Source organism: Penicillium expansum (assembly GCF_000769745.1).
Source record: "Penicillium expansum strain MD-8 chromosome Unknown contig284, whole genome shotgun sequence".
NCBI classification, from domain to species: Eukaryota; Fungi; Ascomycota; class Eurotiomycetes; order Eurotiales; family Aspergillaceae; genus Penicillium; species Penicillium expansum.
Window position 1 is genome coordinate 744 of NW_015971188.1, and position 18,271 is coordinate 19,014.

The 18,271-nt window shown below is 46.6% G+C and overlaps 4 protein-coding genes across 4 annotated transcripts; 1 reads left to right on the forward strand and 3 right to left on the reverse strand.

Moving 5' to 3' along the window:
* Window positions 1–221: 221 nt before the first annotated feature.
* Window positions 222–3,147, reverse strand: PEX2_084890 (ankyrin repeat domain-containing protein; the record flags this gene model as incomplete). Its single annotated transcript, XM_016745759.1, has 5 exons — window positions 222–266; window positions 334–393; window positions 447–701; window positions 762–1,137; window positions 1,187–3,147. 5 exons carry the CDS (start codon window positions 3,145–3,147, stop codon window positions 222–224), a joined length of 2,697 nt encoding a protein of 898 aa, XP_016602206.1.
* Window positions 3,148–9,319: 6,172 nt separating this feature from the next.
* On the forward strand, window positions 9,320–10,593 carry PEX2_084900 (asparaginase ahrA; the record flags this gene model as incomplete). The annotated part of the gene is made up of 3 exons (XM_016745760.1): window positions 9,320–9,485; window positions 9,553–10,253; window positions 10,321–10,593. The coding sequence occupies 3 exons, from the start codon at window positions 9,320–9,322 to the stop codon at window positions 10,591–10,593; spliced, it is 1,140 nt and encodes a 379-aa protein (XP_016602207.1).
* A 405-nt stretch (window positions 10,594–10,998) lies between these two features.
* Window positions 10,999–12,786, reverse strand: PEX2_084910 (dihydrolipoyl dehydrogenase; the record flags this gene model as incomplete). Its single annotated transcript, XM_016745761.1, has 4 exons — window positions 10,999–11,838; window positions 11,904–12,386; window positions 12,476–12,555; window positions 12,651–12,786. The coding sequence occupies 4 exons, from the start codon at window positions 12,784–12,786 to the stop codon at window positions 10,999–11,001; spliced, it is 1,539 nt and encodes a 512-aa protein (XP_016602208.1).
* A 1,129-nt stretch (window positions 12,787–13,915) lies between these two features.
* PEX2_084920 (MFS transporter) lies at window positions 13,916–15,522 on the reverse strand (the record flags this gene model as incomplete). The annotated part of the gene is made up of 2 exons (XM_016745762.1): window positions 13,916–15,190; window positions 15,256–15,522. The coding sequence occupies 2 exons, from the start codon at window positions 15,520–15,522 to the stop codon at window positions 13,916–13,918; spliced, it is 1,542 nt and encodes a 513-aa protein (XP_016602209.1).
* Between the last annotated feature and the right edge of the window lie 2,749 nt (window positions 15,523–18,271).

Consider the following 18,271-nt stretch of genomic DNA (forward strand, 5'->3'; position numbering starts at 1 on the left):
AGCTCACAATAATAGACGTTATTTGACAGCTGGCTGAACCTACTGTGATAATTCTGAAAATGAGCCATATGCCCCCTGTTAGGAGAATAGATACAGCCCCGAAAAGGAGATACCATTTCCAATCAGGATTGCTTTGGAGTGCATTTACATTCATTCCAAATAGGCTCTATATCCGTTTGTTAGTCGGGACCCCACGCCCACTTGAATCCATAATCTCTAGTTTAAGGACTTCTCACAGAGGTAAACATCAGAGGGAGGAAAATGAACTAGATAGAAAGATCGTCAGGCCACAAATCACTACTATCAGATTTGGGGGGTTGTGTCTGCACTTACGGTAACCCAAGTAAGACGCTTGATACTCGCTGCCTCGCTTTTCGAAACCCAAGCAAGTTCCTATAACCTAAATGTCAAAAATTGAAAATACCGTGGTTCATGAGCATACGTACCATTTGCAACAATTCACGAGATGCACGTTCCATGTCATCTAGTCTTCCAGTTGCATCATTCCCAATTTCATTAACAAGAGCAGTGAGCTCTGTTCGGGTATCTTTTGTGAAAAATCGATCAGTCTTGACTTGGTGACTTAATCTATTGATATGTGACCTCAAGCAATTCCGGACATTAATTCGAATCGATGCATTTTCAGCGAGTTGATCAATCAATGTAGACTTTCGGCCCCTTTGCTCCAATTGTTCCTTTTGCTAGTTTATCCCAAAACAGTCAGAAATTTCCGTAGTGCCTTCTAGATGGTGATAACTCACTATTTCCTCAATTCTCACACTGGCAATTGAGCAAGCAATGGCCCATTGATTCTTGAGATCTCTAAGAAACAGCCGAAAGAAGTGGCTATCCGATGTAGGAAAACTGCCCTCTGAAATACTGCTTAGGAAAGTGTCCGTGTCTTCTGCCTCCGGCCTTCTAATCCATGCAATACCCCACGGGCTCTGACGCATCTCATGTTTCCCAGAAAGGAAACGGTCTTGGAGAGGAAAATGTATTGATATACAGGACACAATAGAGCCTGAAAAGTCTTTTCGGATGTACTGAATATCGTTTGATTCCTCTTTTTCGGATTTCATATCACTCTCGGCATCGAACAGCGCTGGTACATGAGTCCACAGGCTCTGCTCACAGAAACTGGAGGAAAAGTCAGGATATAGAGGCAAGTTGCGGATGAATTACCTACTATATTCTCTGAGATCCTTTTGATAACAATTGGTCGCGTCGAAGGTTGCCAGTCAATTTCCAGTCAAAGCCAATTCCTGAGTCATTGAGTTTGTATACTTGAACCCAACAAGTGTTCTGCTTCTTAATGCAAAACCAGTCACTTGATTGCACATATTCCAGGATAGGCATGGATCGAAGAAGTCGTCTGATAATTCTCTCGTTTCCGCGATCCAAAGCGTATTGTAGGCATGACCGGCCTGTGAAGTCCCTGGGATTGGGATATGCGTGTTCCAACAAGGCATCCACGATCTCTTCGTTCTCCTGAAAACAGGCGAGGTGCAAAGGTGTATGCCCCTCTAGGTCCTCTCTCCCTATAAAGCCGAGACCTTCCACTTCACCGTAAGAGATAAATGTTTTGACGATGTGCAATGCCTTGTCCGTTCCAAGTTCCTCTCTTAAAGTGCGAAATTCACGAATCAGATAATTTAGCGAGAGGTCATTTTTGTTATCTGCAATCATCCATTGCACTAGACCTTCGTGTTGCTTTTCAACTGCCCAAATCACTGGAGTCCTAGCAAATCCTTTCTCGTTTTGTTTCACTCCATCGCGAAAGTTTGGATCAGTGTTCTTATAGGCCAAGAGTAATTGGACAATCTTCTGATCGCCATACTCAGCAGCCCAAGATAACCAAGTTCGACCAGCAGAGTCTTGCCGATTTGGCTCTAGATGCTCGAGCACTTCCATCAATTTTGGAAGACTACTGCGATACATCTTTGGGAGTTTGTGACCAAGGGTAGCGTGAATTACCGGAGGACCAGATCTAGCTCTTAGGAACCACCAAAAGCCTGTATGGCCGCTCTTATCCTCTTTATGAGGATCGGCCTTGCTCTTTAAAAGCATCTGCATGATGTCAACCCACCCCTTTTCTGCGGCCAGCGAAAAGGGAGTTCGCCCTTGCGGATTAGAGCTATTCACTTTGATCCCACCCATTTGGAGCAGCTTTATCACCGCAAGGCCTTTTTCTTTCTCAACGGCCCAAATTATCGGTGTTCTCTTCAGCTCGTTGTCATCCCTGAGGTTGACATTTGCCTTTGGTATAAGCTGTTCCATGATACCCACAAGCTCTAGCTCCGTTGCTATGGACAGTGCCGTTCGACCTTTTGCGTACTGGTTCACATCAATTGTAAAGTGTTCCGAGGCCAACAGTTGCCGAATAGTTGTGATACTTGAGTGACGAACTGCAAGTACAAGAGCGGTGCTTTCTTCATTGTCCGCGGAATTAGGATCTGCCTTGTGTTTCATAAGGAGATTGATGGTTTCGTCCTTTTGAGACTTTGAAAGACTGGAGTTTGGTCCCACTGCCATAAGCAATGGTGTTCTGCCAAGACCATCCCTGTGATTTACATCGGCCCCCTTCCTCAATAAGTATCGTATAACATCGGTACGTCCACTACCGATCGCCCATTGTAGTGGAGTAAGTTGCTCGCAGTCTTTTGAATCGACATCAGCCTTTTTATCCTCGACAAGAAATTTGACAGTCTCACGGAACCCCTGCTCAGCTGCGTACGATAGAGGAGTACGGTTTTTCTTATCCATGCAGTCAATTTCGGCACCAGCTTTGCTTAGGCGCTCCAACACGTCGCGGTTATCCTCTTCAACTGCCAGGAACACAGCAGTCCTGCCGTCCTCCCCGGAGAGGTTCACTAGTGTTGTCGTGTTTTCCAAAACCTTTTGGAAAGTTTCAAGTCCCATTGTCGCTTGCCATAAAGGTGATGTTGATATTTCGCGGTCACAAAAGTTGATATCGAAATCATCCTTCAAAAAGTCTTCTATTTGCTGGAGAACATTTTCTTTCCATTTTTGAAATGCCCGAGACTTTCCCTTTCTCGATGGCTTTCTTTGAAGTGTATCAAGATAGTAGGTCTTTACGTCAGCCGGAGATTTGAATGACGGGAGTTGGCCCGTCGAACTGTCTGCCATTTTGTCTTCAGAGATGCCTATAGCACGACGGTCGCAATGGAATGAGAATCGTAGTCGAAACGAGATTTCCAAAAAAAGATTTAAAGTATTGTGGGTTATTAGGAATGAAATCACTATCGGCTTGATAGTACTTATAAGGCAAGAAGCTAAGCGGCTAATTAGAATTGTGACTGCGATGTAAGCAACCAGGCCCCCATAGCAATCTTGTGAAATGTGATATACAGCCGCCACGCTTTGTTTCAACTTGGCATGCATGATGTGTTGTTTACAATGCTCATCGAGTACTGTAGTAATTTAGACGATTGATTACCCCGTTCGTCCCTGATGAACATTGCTCTGCTCAGTCTTACAATAATTTATGTGAAAGGCTCTGGTCGCCAATTCTAATTCAAATACTTATCATCAGGCGTTAAATAATAAGCTTTGGCTACAGTTTCGCACGGGAAGATGGGAATCAAGTGTTAATGTTCTAATCAAGTCCAATGGAGGCTGAGCATGGAGATGTCAATTTTAATCTACTTTGTACTTATGAATACTCTGCTGCTTTATCGGTCTCTGTGGATATCAAGATGAATGAATTTAGCATATTATATTGCTTGTTATGGGTTTGGAGGCATAGAACTACTTAGTTTTCCTATCATGTAATTCTGTGTGCCATAAATGTAGTTTATATGTAAAGAAAAGGGTTATTATTGTAGGAGTGCGGATACTATTGAACGGCCAGGAGGTGAATTCAGTGTTCGCCACGTCGCTGTGGCTACAGCCTGTGTTGATGATGTCGCACGTTAACAGGGATATTGTTGCGTTGGCAGATTAGCTGAAAAGGCGTTTGCTGTGAGAGGGCTCGCTCGATTCAGCAAGGCCTAGGCCGCCCTGATAAGACGCATATCTCACAGAAGACATTCAATTGGCTATACATGTGAAAGATCATTCACCTCACGTGCGGGGCGGCCGTACAGCCCAGAACACGTTGCAAAGTAACCCTGTGTCTTGCATGCATAAGCCAGCTCACCCCCCTTCATTTCAGCAACAATGAGGCTGAAAATAAATTCTTCTCTATTTGCGAAAGTCTGAAATCAAGAATTAGAATCAACTAAACACGCACTGTACGGCTTTAACCTTATCATTTAGTAGCTTAATTTTATATGAATGGACACAGCCTTAGAGCAGCAACAAAATTTTGGCAGAATTATTCGTTCATGTGAGATCGTCCAAAGGGTACAGGACACACTCGCCATCGTTTGATTTGCACATAAGGTGGCTATGTGCATACGCCAGGTAGACTAGTGGTCCAAGTGCTGGTATACTAGCCAATGATATAGTATTATCCTTCACTTCAGCTGAGTGCAGCCACCAATACATTCACTCTGTCTCTGTTGCAACTTTGTCTGGCTTCGCCCGACATGCCTATTCCGAATTCAAAGTTGAGCATTTGGCCAGTCCTTTGTGCACACAAAAATGCTCAGCAATAAAAAACCCAGGACACTAAAGTACAAACTATCTTCCAAAAATAGAAAACGCAATATGTGTAGCTGCAAGTCAAACATAAGTAGGCGCTAAGCCATAACCCCTGATAGGCCGAGGCCGAATGCCCAACCTGTCCCAGTGGGCATCTGAGCCTCAGTGTGCGGATTTGAAGGTTGCCGGCTTGAGAGTATCTTAATTATGCATTACCTCTCCCTGTTACCTGCTAGCTGAAATTTTGAGCTTTCACATACTACTTAATGATATCCAACAGCACAGCAGACCATGCTCGCTGGGTCGACGAGCCCGGCCAAAGAGGAACATGGGCTATCCTCTCAACTTGCGTCCTGATCATCACCCTCTGTTGTTGGTCTTCTGTTTATCCTAACATTCCTCCAAGATCGGCAGGTAGATTAAAGAAAGAGATGAGAAAGATAAATCTCTTTTTGGTCGGTCTTCTTGGACCAGAATTTTTGCTACCCATTGCTCTTGGGCAGTGGTCATCCGCTCGGGCTTCAGTCAAGGTATGTATAACATTCTCCCGGATATAAGTTGGCTTCTTAACAGTCTAGGTAGAGATTCCGCGAGGCAGGATACGAGAACTGGACTATAACTCATGCATTCTTCGCTGACATGGGTGGATTTCTCCTTGAATGTCCTGGAAGCGAAATGTTTCCAATTGACGCCGAGCAGCTATTCTGGTTGATCAAAGATGGGTTCATAGTTTATTCAGAGTTAGCTGTCGAGGACATCCAAGATAAAAGTAAATCTGAAGGCATGGCAATGTGAGTAATCTTATTCTCCCTTATTTGTGATTTCCTAGATAGTGAAAAGTTCTGAGGCCACTTGACTCTCTCTCTAACTTTCCAAACTCCTGCTCATGTGTAGCTTACGATATGATAGCAAGTTCATTTCTAATCTCATTTTAGAGTGATCGCAGTATTGCAAGCAGCTTGGTTTTTAATCAACTGTATTATTCGTCTAGCCCAACATCTTTTTTTGACCACTCTCGAGCTTACTACTCTATCTTTCATTCTAATTTTCTTCAGCACATCGTTCTTCTGGAAGGATAAACCCAAGGACATTTCACGAGCCATTATCCTAACTACAAACACCCCTATTACTGCTATTCGCTCAAGATATCATCCATACCCTGAAGAAAGATGGTACCAGACACCACTCAGTTTTCTTTCGCGCGATGAATGGGCCACTAGTCGCGTGTGGCGTTATTATGTTCAGATCCTGCACTATCTGCACATTCCAATCTTCGCCCGACCGAGCACTAAGCCTTACGATCATTTCCCTTCCGATACCTTCCTGCGTCCTAATGGGGCCAAGGGGGGGGCATTGCAGCTCCATTCTGGGCACTTTTTTCTTGTATATTCGTATTTTCTTGGAATTTCGAATTTCCTACTCCCACGGAAGGGCTTCTCTGGCGCATTGCAGCAGTCTATCAGGTCGTCTTTGGTGCTGCCGGCGGATTTAGTATCTGGTATTCTGATACGGTCATTCCTCCTAAGTGGTTGGAAAAGACTGGCCTCTTTGAATACCCACCCAAACAGCAACTCCCTCGACTTGCATGGAAATTGAGAAATATTCACCCCGGTCGAGATCCAGACTTGACCCTTCCTTTGAGAATAATTCTCCCAAATATCCTTTTTTGTGTTGCATATTGTTTATCTCGGGCATATATCTTGGTGGAGGATCTTGTTGGGCTAAGATTACCAGAGGATGCTTTCCAGATAGTAAGCTGGTCGAAGTATGTCCCTCATTGGTGATAACCAATTGTACATCGGTGGGACATCTCACTCCGACTTTAAGTATAACATGGGATTTTATACTTAGAATCCTAATACTTCTAACTCTCTCTCTCCGCTTAAAAACACGATTTTAGGATGTAGAGAAAAAAGTTTACGCCTGACTAACTACAGTATGAACATTGCAAAACAAGGATATAATTTAATCTATATGAAAGTCTAGAACATACGACCACCGCAAGAATGACTTGCACACTCATCCACTTGATCCAACAGCCACAACGCAAAGTCGCTGTTCTTATTTTTAGGGGGTTACTCGTCTGCCCATCTCCTGCCCATCGTCTGCAACTAGTTGTCATTACCAGGTCGATTGACCTTGGCTTGCCAGTCGAACCATGGCACAGAGCCTAAGACGAAACGGCAGGAAGCACCAATAGGTAGGCAAAATCCACAATGGAATTTCTCCAATAATTATTGATGTTCAATCGTCTGAATCGATCCTCTAGGATGTCCAAAAGACAGCTATGGCTCAATTCAGTCGTATCAGGCCTCCTTCGTGGATGTCCTAAAGTCCATAAATGGGTATTCCTCACACAATCCAAATTCATTTACCACTAACAGGTTGGAGAGGACGAATAGTTTTGAGTAGCTCTTAGTGTAAGCTGCTGCTGTTGCGGACGCGTAGAGTTGCCATGTGTTATTCTTTTGGGAATCGCCAAAATCGCTAATTCCTCGAATTACAGCCACAGACAGGGCATTCATCATAGCTGCTACCTCCATTTCAATAACAATGGCTTTATATTTTGGCTAATTTCGTCGCGATAACGTGCTGATTTGATGACTTTGTTACCAGAAAGGATGGACCCATGATGCACGATAGGATATTGTCGGGGCTGTTGGATATACTCAGAGCAATAGATGATTGTGAGGCTGTTTGAGACTCGCTGGGTGCGGGCATGTCTAGGACGAGTGCATCTCCAGTCTCTGTATGTCCGGGAGAAGTCTTCCAAGGCCGTAGAACGAAAGGTATGCGCACATGCAGCGGTGAAGTCGCAGCTGACCGGTTGACATATCAGGCAACAAATTAACAGATCATGATGAGCAAACAGAGTAGCGTTTACTGCTGATTCTACTCTTTATTCACCTTTGTCATACCTCCAAGTTAAATAGATAGCTTTTTCCTCAGAAATCAATCAACAAGATTCATCATCTATCAATCTTACTATCAACTATCATATCATCATAGTTAATCAGATTAGTGTCACAAGGCGCAGCTCATCTTCCCATCTTAAGTGCTGCTGTCGGGGCTAATGGAGGAAGTCTATCCAGAGGACGCGGGGGATTCATGTCACGCCGACCAGCCAACGAGGGTACGGAATCTGGGCTAGAGAAATGGGGGTAGCAGAGTGGCAGAGCTCGGTGATCCGGATCAATAGCAAAAATACCTCACCTGCAAGGCCAATGGATAATCAGGGGACAAGGGCGAAAAAAAAAAAAAATACCTAGGTTGTTTAGTGGAGGGGGGAGCAGGGAATATATATAACTACACAGGAGGCATAATGACAAAAGTACACGAAACTAAAGTGGTGTAGGCTAAATCTGAAGCAAACGTTATCCAATATCCGATATGGTGTAGTGGCTAACATCGCCGTCTCTCACACGGCAGCCGGGGGTTCGATTCCCCCTATCGGAGTTTCTTTTTTTGTATGTGGATATAGTTTCTTTATATACAGTTCTAGTGCCGTCGGACGAGGAAGAAATCTCCAGAATGAAACAGTTGGTGGAATTACGGCCCATAATTCAGCCGCCAAGATGTATACTGATCATTTTTGGAGTACGCACGTCACAACCGAAAATCGACTGAAACGCTCGGCTGCCTTCCGCACTCATGGTCTGATTCTTCTAGGCATGGGCCGAGCCACACTCCTAGGGTGAGACGTTAGAATACTGAAGTTGATCACTGCCAATAATAGATTTAATAATGTTAGTCAATATCGACACTTTTTCTGATTGCAGGTGGAGCATGTACGAGACAGCAGTAGAGGACTAGATGAAGTAAATATATACAGAAGAACAGAGCTGATATGAAAATATAGTACCCAGGCTTCGGAATTTATTAGAGTAACAAGGCATAGCAAACAAAATGAACCATATTCGTACTTGTCTGATATCTACTAATCATCATTGAATAAACCCAGATAGATATGGAACATAGTACTATGTTGTAGTTCAATCGCAGGATTTGCGACGATCTGCGCGATTTTACCCCAACTAACCTTCTCCAATTCTCCTCCACTTTCATGTACCTTTCTACGGAGTGCATATGTACATAGTAATAATGCCAAGCTACCAATACCTGGTAGGTGTCTTGGGCACTTGGCACGATTACCGTTTCTACTTCTGAAATTGGCATTAGTATGGTGCTATAGCATAAAGGGTTAAAAGGGGTTTCAAACAGCCTCCGAAAATTGACCGCGCTATATCTATGCCATCCCTCTTCAAGAAGTATTCATTATAGAAGATATATCTTTTCAGATACACGAGATTCTAATAGTGGGCGTAGGATTATTCATTATGCTAACCGTTTCAAGTGTAGAGACACTGACGAGGTATCACATATATCTTCTAATGTGCTAATCCCGAACAAAAAGTACATTGTTGAGGAGCTGTGGAGACACCCACAGGGGGTCGGGTTACATGGCAAGGACAGAGTACACTGCATATTCGGACGTCCACGGGTAAATCCAAACTCTGGTGATGATATTGCCAAGTAACCTAAATTCGAGAAGTTGGTCGAATTTGGCATCGGAGCCTTAGCAAGCGGATGATGAATGGCGTACCTCAGACTCCGCCAATATATATAAACCGTGACCATGCCGGTCTCAATCACATCTTTACTATATATCCCATATTTCTATTTCACTTGACTCGAGTGCAGAAGAAGAATCAAAATGGGGTCCACTCTTCAGACACTCGCATTTTCAGCTCTAGCAATTACAAGCTATGCATCTCCTTTGATCTATCCCCGGGCAGCCAACACATCCTATACCAACTCCAACGGCTTGACATTCAATCACTTCGACAATTCTCTTCCCAATATCACTATCCTAGCCACTGGTAAGTATAAATAACATATGACATGATAAATACACACAGCACAATATTCCCTAACCCAAAAGACTAGGGGGTACCATCGCCGGCACAAGCGACGACAAAACCGCAACGGCAGGTTACAAATCCGGCGCCCTAGGAATCAACACTATGCTCTCCGGAATACCAGATATCTTCAATGTTGCCAACATCGCAGCCGTCCAGGCACATAACGTCAACAGCGGCGACATCTCCTCATCCCTCCTGTTAAACCTGACCCACACACTCCAGACACAAGTTTGTGATGATCCAACCATGTCCGGAGCCGTGATCACCCACGGGACAGACACTCTCGAAGAGTCCGCATTCTTCATCGACGCTACAGTAAACTGCGGCAAGCCAATTGTATTCGTCGGCTCGATGCGGCCCTCTACCGCTCTCTCAGCGGATGGACCCATGAACCTCCTCCAGGGAGTGACCGTCGCCGCAGACAAGAACTCTCGGGACCGCGGAGCATTAGTGGTTGTGAATGACCGCATTGTCTCGGCTCTCTTCGCAACCAAGACCAATGCGAATACCATGGATACCTTCAAGGCATATGAGCAGGGAAGCCTGGGGTTCATTGTGTCGAATAAACCGTACTTCTACTACCCGGCTGTGCAGGCAAATGCTAAGCATGTAGTTGATGTGTCCGATGTGGATGCGGTGCCTCGTGTGGATATCCTATATGCCTATGAGGATATGCAGGTTGATTCGATTTACAGTGCGGTGAAAAATGGAGCCAAGGGTATCGTGGTATGTTACTTGCCCCCGTTTTTGAGATCCAAATATGTCCAGCAGTGCAGGGCTAATTTTAAGATAGATTGCTGGCGAGGGCGCAGGTGGTGTTTCCACAGAATTCGCTTCTGCTATCAATGACATTGGTGCGAAGCACAGGATCCCTGTCGTGTTGTCGCACCGCACTGTGAACGGCGAAGTCCCCACTGCCGATTTAACCGGAGCGAACGCGGAAACTAAGATTGCTAGTGGGATGTTCAATCCCCAGCAGTCGAGGGTTTTGCTTGGGTTGTTGTTGGCAGAGAAGAAGGGTCTCAAGGAGATCCGAGAGGTGTTTTTGAAGGCTACTGTTGCTTGAATGTTTGGAGAAGAAAAGGGAACGGAAACAAAGAAGGACATGAATGTACACATAAATGCATACATTGATATATAGATGGTGGATGGATGGAATTCCAATAATTCCCTACTTTGTAAGAACCGGGATAAGCAACCAAACCTTCACATGCTATAATTCTGCAGTAAGCAAGTTTGCGGAAGTAAATTAGCCTGTAAAAGATATCGGGTTAGAGGTGAGTATATTTGATTTCTCCACCTAGGAGCGTGTTTATTATATTGGATTGCAACGGTTCTTTTTAAGTTGTGCAGCATGTGTATTTCGCAAAATAAGGAGAAGATTACATGAATGATGTATTTTGCTAGCCGAGCTAGTCTAGGTTAGCTAAAAGTGGTACATGGTGAGAGGATATATGAGATCTGGGGAGGTTTAGAAGTGAATGGGCTTCGAGTAGGTGGCCATGGCAGCCTCCTTGAAGGCCTCGGAGAGGGTGGGGTGGGCGTGGCAAGTGCGGGCAATGTCCTCGGAGGAAGCACCGTACTCGATGGCGAGGGTGGCCTCAGCGATCATCTCACCGGCGCCGGGGCCGATGATGTGAACACCGAGAATGCGGTCGGTCTCGGCATCGGCGATGAACTTAACAACACCCTCGGTGTCGAGGTTGGTCTTGGCGCGGGAGTTGGCGCTGAAGGGGAAGGTACCGACACGGTACTTGACACCGGAGGCCTTGATCTCGGCCTCGTTCTGGCCAACCCAGGCGACCTCGGGATGAGTGTACATAACGCTGGGGATGGCGGCGTAGTTGACGTGGCCGTAGCCAGTCTTGATGTATTCGATGGCGGCAACGGCCTCCTCCTCAGCCTTGTGAGCCAGCATGGGACCGAAGGTGCAGTCACCGACGACACGGACGTGAGGGAGCTTGGTGCGGTACTCCTGGTCGATGACCAGACGGCCACGGTCATCCTTCTCGATTCCGACCTGCTCCAAGTTCAGGCCCTCGGTGTAGGGGCGACGGCCAATAGCGACCAAGACAACGTCGGAGTTCAGAACCTCCTCCTTGCCACCCTTGGCGGACTCAATGTTAAGGGCGATGGTAGCACCGCTGTCATCACCGGAGACGACCTTGGTGCCGGTCTTGAACTTAATACCCTGCTTACCCAGGATCTTCTGGGCCTGCTTAGCGATCTCGGCGTCCATGCCGGGGCCACCGATCTGGCCGAGGAACTCAACAACAGTGACCTCAGCACCGAGACGGGACCAGACGGAAGCCTAATATCATGATAGAATGTTAACACGATCCAGCATTCGAAACTCATTCTGTAGTCAATACGTACCATCTCAAGACCGATAATGCCACCGCCGATGACGGTCATCTTCTTGGGGACCTCAGTGAGAGCGAGAGCACCAGTGCTTGTGATGATGCGCTTCTCGTCGATGTTCAAGCCGGGGAAACCGGTGGCTTCGGAGCCGGTGGCGATGATGATGTTCTTAGCGCGAAGGATTTGCTCACCACCGTCGTTGAGGGCGACCTTGATGGTGTTGGCATCAACGAAAGAACCGGCACCCTTGACGTAGTCGACGCCGTTCTTCTTGAGCAGGAACTCAACACCCTTGGTCAGACCTTCAACGGATGTGTCCTTGGCCTTCATCATCTGGGTAAGGTTGAGCTTGACATCGCCGACCTCGATACCGCGCTTCTTGGTGTCGTGAAGGATCTGGTGGTAGAGATGGGAGTTGTTGAGGAGAGACTTAGAGGGGATGCAGCCAACGTTCAAGCAGGTACCGCCGAGGGTTCCGCGCTTCTCGATACACGCGGTCTGCCAGGGTGTTTAGTTAGTATGCGGATTGAAGCGGCAAGAACGACCTAATAAAAAGCCGGAAAGCCTAGACAAGAAGAAGTTCGTACCTTGAGACCCTCTTGACCGGCCTTGATAGCGGCAACGTAACCGGCGACACCACCACCGATGATGACCAAGTCGTGATCACCTATTGCCCGGGAAAGCGGAAATCAGCAATCGCATACGGGAAGTAAAGAGAACCTCTCCGGGACCTCTGTGATAGCGATGTAAGCATCGACTTACCGGCTTCAGATGCGAAACCACGTTTTGAGTGGCCAATGAAGATCATGGGAGTAGCAAAATTGTTGGGAACAGCCTTGGGGCCGGCATGGCGGAGGGCAGACCGGGGCGTAGCCCGGGGCAAGACGGCGCGGAACATAACGAAAGAAGGAACAAAAAAGACTAGTGGTCTTTAGATATAAATGCAATCCTCGACACGAGCGGATTGAAGTTGTTGAGAGTGCGCAAATAGGGTGGGTGGATTCGAGTACGGGAAATGACTGAGCTTTTGCGGTATTGCTTGGCTTCACCGCCTACCATGGATTATGGCCGCGAAGCTGACCCGTATTGGTAAGGCGGTGAACACGGGCCGGCAACATACCGGGGGATATCGGGAGCCGATTCCGATGATTCTGCAGTGCAGAATATTGGACATAGGAACCGCCCAAACATTATGATTGAATACGTTACGATGCTAGGGGAAAGGAACATTTGATAGCACCTGCGTTTGTTGCCAAAGTCTCCTCTGTATGGTGAACCCCCAATATTGGTAGTTTGACTAGGGGTTCCTTGCACCATCTATCTGTTCCCGGTCTGGAGAGGACTACTCCGGGAATCGCTATTTGCTAAGTCACTTCCTAGGGACTGGAGGAGTTAGCGGAGATTCCCCAGAGAATCCTTTGCCTACCCGCGGACCATTTTTATCGGCAAGGATTCTCGGCGGTCTCCGCCGCGGTTATAACCGGGCACTAGATAGACAAATACAGTGGATTATACCCAACACAGCCCACAACACTCCGCAGGGCTTGACCTTTATATGAGCATCCACCCTTTAAGAGTGGTGGGTCGCATGTGAACCGGGTACTAGGATATAATAACGATATTCAAGCATTCTTCTGCTTCGCGGTCTTATTCAACCAGCCTTTGATTTTTCACAGATTGTTTTCTATATCCTTGCATGTTACACCACCCGTCCCTGCGCTGTACAAATGTGCTGGAAGAGAAAGGGCCCATCCCGAATGAATTTCGGATCAAACATGTGTGTACTCCTGGCTGAAAGGTATCTATACATGGCAATACTAAGCCCTGGGAGCAGGTATTGGACTGATACAAAGCTAGATGGCATAGATGAAGAAGGCTTCCCGATGAAAGCGAAGTTTAAGCAATATTCATTCGTAGGTAATCAAGGAATTCAGAAAAGAATTTCAAAGCCATATCCCAGGTGTATCCTCTAGACCGAGTTCGTGAATTCATGAGCTCGTGCGATGCATATCAAGGCAGATTTAGTCCTACCCACAAGAAGATTTCTCCTCCTCCTTTTGATTTCTCTTCTGTCGCCACTTGATCCCATCACGGGCCACTATCCACAAGCAAGGAGAAACAGCAATGGAGATCAAAGCAAGCGTGGTGTATGCCCAGCCATCGCCCATGGCAGAGCTCATAGGGCTGATCGCAGCTGACGCCGCGGCACCGAGCTCACACCGGAATAGATTGTTTGCTGCAGTCGCGGCCGCTGACTTCCCCGGCCAGAGGTCAACCATCAAAGCATTCAGGACCTGTGAGGTGCCAATGATCGACCATCCGGCAATGAACAAAATAATTATAGGAGCAGCAAGGTGGACCTTGTGACCCAACACCCAGCCGTAGGTCAGCATCGACAGATTACTAACATAGTAAAGCGGGAGTGCGACTTCCAGTCTCGCGCGCTCGATGTTGAAGTTGCGGATGTCCACACGCACATTCTTGGCGACAGTGAGACCGGCACGTTTTGCATGGCGGCGGTAGTTCCAGTCAACCAGCCGGCCAGTCGTGAAGGCTGACAGCACCCCTCCTCCACCGATGGGGAGGTACATCAACGAAGCATGAAGGTCGTTGAAATGATAAATCTTGTGGAAGGAGGTCGACGCACCAGTCATGACAGCATAGAAACTAGCAAACAGCAGTCCTGTGGTGAGTAGGATGATCGACGTCTCGATATCTAGGACGACCTTCATAGTCGGGACAGGTGATGGGAAACGGAGAGAGTAGTTCTTCCGTACCTCAGCTTCCTTGTCTGGGTCAGGCACAAGGCCCTTCTGTTTGCGCGTGCGATGCCGGATAATATCTGCCACAGAGTTATTCAAAGGAGGCGGTGGGATGGACCCATCTCCAACGACTTTGCGACAGGTCTCCGGCAAGAATAGACCGAGGATGAGGAAGAACACACCGCCGAATATGAGCAGAAACCAGAAGATCCAATGCCAATTGGTGTACTGACTGAGAAGGCCGCCAATGATTGGTGACAGAGAGGGGCCTAACATACTTCCGACTGAAGCGAAGGCGATGTATGAACCTCGCTCAGCGGACGTGATCATGTCTCCGACCAAACCGTTTGCCAGGGCCACAGTCCCGCTACTGCCTGCGCTCTGGAGACATCTGAGGACAAGGAGGGCGGCATAGCTATTTTGGAGAGCTAGTCCCAGGTTGGCTGCAAGGTAAATTGTGAAGCAAATGAGGTAAGCAGGACGGCGGCCTGCGGTGTCAGAGAAGCCTGCGATGAACATGGGTGCCACTCCCTGCATAATCTTTGAATAAGAAACCCGGTCAGTTGCGCATACTTTTGACAGGAGTGTTGTTTTCGTTGACTTACCAGATAGGTAGTGACTGTCAAGTTCACCTGAGAGACGGAGATGTGCAGGGAGTTCGCGATAGTGTTCAAGGCGGGTAGATAGATGCTCGAAGACAAGGGTGAGAAGAAACTAGCCAGGGATCCCATGGCAACAATAGCCCGCTTCTGAGCCACTGTAAACTGGGAATACCCTTCTAGACGCGTATCTCCATGCGGGCTTGGCGGGTCCTCGGGTGTTTTGGTATCAACGTCGTTGCCACGCTCTTGCGCCATGTTACCCTTTTCCATTGGATCCTGAAGGTCGGGGATTTAACTGACCATGTGGTAAAATCGTGGAAGATGCGTTTTATGAAATATCCCCGATGGTTTTATGTACTTTCCCGGTTCAGGGATGTCAACCAATTAAAGTTTGTCGACAGACCCGGGACCGGCATCGACATGAACTTAGCCTCCAGGGCTTATATGCTTGTTTTTGCCACTCTTAAGTTCATGCAACCAGAATGTACGACCCGTAACTCTTGCGCTCGTATATGATAGGAAGCACTTGCTTGTGATCAAGTCTTCTTGTCTGATCTTTTGTAGCCTTGACTGTTATACACACATGTCTTGTAGACCGTAACATGCAATCTTGTCTAGACTGGAGACTCGAGTGTTCAAAGTACATGTCAATGCAGATACAATCTCGGAGGTAACACCCATGGTTGTGCTCATGGTCATGTGCACTTCGTTCGTCGGTCAGCATGTGTTTTCGGGACATCAAGCTTAGAATAGACTCATCCCCGGGGCACTAAAAGTAGAAATGCCATTGCTCATGACTATGACGGTTAAAAATTTCGGAGAAGCAATATAGCACCTTGGTAAATTTAGGTTTGTGAGAGTGATTCCGGAGATGAGGAGTTGGCTTACCAGCAAACTTCCCATTTCTCAGAAAGGACGTGGGCAGGACAAAGACAAGTGTGTGCATGGGTAGACAAATATCGGACAGTCATATGGATGCACAAAAAGCTCAAATCTGGGGATTTCGGCTTTTCCATAGTCTATTGCATGTCTTGATGGTCCGGTCAGTTCGGTAAGGGCCTGGCCTTGAACCCGAACTTGCTAGACACATCTTCGCCTTTTGATGCTCGTTAAGATCGGAGTCTTCAGACGACGACCCCCCTGCCCACGTATGAAGTCGGATACGGCCGTGTATTCACACCTCAAGGGATGGCATCGCATTCCATACAATAGAGCCTCTTTTGGAATTTGCGCAGTTGGGCCGTGACAACATCTCTTTGCCCCTTCTTCTGATTCTTCCCACATTGCCGATTCATGAAGGACAAAGGACAAACTTCATCTGTCATATCAGCCTCATATCAGCCCATGCCATAATGTTTTCTTGTTTGCTTTTCTCTTCCATTTTAGTGCTCACTTCTTGCCGCTTTTGATCGAGTAAAACTGAGCATGCCCCTGAGGATTGCCATGTGGTCGTTCAGGTCCCAACCTGATCCACTCAGATCTATGCCGATCCCCACACCAGATTGGTAGTGGCCAAATATAGCAGTCATAATACCAGTGTAGAAATCTCGGAACGACTCTATAAAACCCTTATTTGTTTTTCTACTATTTGGTACCGCAACCCCTGGTCATGATTTGTAGAATTCTGTCGGTACTCTGGTGAGCAGGGATCTGACAGGGCCGTGGGTTATGATGTGACAAAAATACATAGGCAGCGTTGAAGGATACCTCGTGTCTGCAATAATGTGTTGGCACGTGGAGTGTGACAGGGCTAGTTCTTAGGCTCTTAGTCCTGTCTCCTAGTTGGATGGTTTGGAATAGAGCTTCTCTTTCCCTTCTTTGGCTCTAGTCCAGTAACCCAATGCCGTTCCAATCCGACCCTTCTCTCCGAAAAGTTACCCACCTATTAGTCTATTTACCTACTCCAGCCTGGCCGACACCTGCAATGATTGGGTTGGAAATAACCCAGCCACCTTCAATGAAGCTCACTGGCTGGTAAACTCGGTCAAGATCTATGCCCGAAACAACTAAACTTTGAAACCTGAGGCTGGAAGTGGATATGAATACCGGGCTGAACGCGCACCACTTTCTCATGTCGCTACTGAAACTTGAAGGTACCTATGTTTAGAGATCTACTTTGAGCATATATTACCTAAGCAAAACAACTAAATATGGGAATTTTTTATACATTTCCCCGCATTTTGGTGCTAATCCTTGTGGATACAGCTACATATTACAACGTATTCAAGTATGTTGTAGAACAATCTATACGAGTGGACCCCGGCCTGGGAATAAAGACACGCTAATCCAGATTCAGATAGATCGCGCTCTCCAATTCTTCAAGTCTTCGGGCCCACTCTCCTGCCACTGGACCAATTATGTGTCTATACTTTAGGCCTCCTTGGTCTCATGGGAACAGGTTGAAGAACTATCTTCCCATTTTTTGTTTTACAAAATCATATCAGAGTATATTGAAATAAAGCACCAGAAGCATACATTCAAGACACGTACTCTTTGCTTTCCGAGCACTGCGTTCCCACAATATCAACCTAACTACCCCTCTCTACATGGCAGCGTGTTATTGATTAAGGTTACAGCACAATCTAGATTAATATGACATCGCTTTGCCTTGATAGTCGTCTACGGATTTTGACATATTTTATAGATTTACGAGAGACTCCGATCAAACACAAGACCTTGTCTCCCATTTGAGGTAGTTATATATATAAAGGCCCTTTGGAGGAGAATCAATAGATACGATGATGTCACAGTCGATCGGAAGCATCTCCAAGTATATAGTACCCTATGTTGTACATAGAAAAGCCGCGCCTAGATGCCGTTCGGCCGACAGTGAGTGCGTGGGGGCGGATATTCCCGTGTTCTGCAATAAGCCCCATACAAAGCAGGGTTTCCGGTCTAACAGGAAAATAAATGACGTATGATTAGCGCCTTTTTTGAGAAATGGACAATTAAGTGCATTGAGAGGGTTAGGGGCGTTGTATTTCGGTGTAGTGAGCTAATTATGTTACCTTACTGCGTT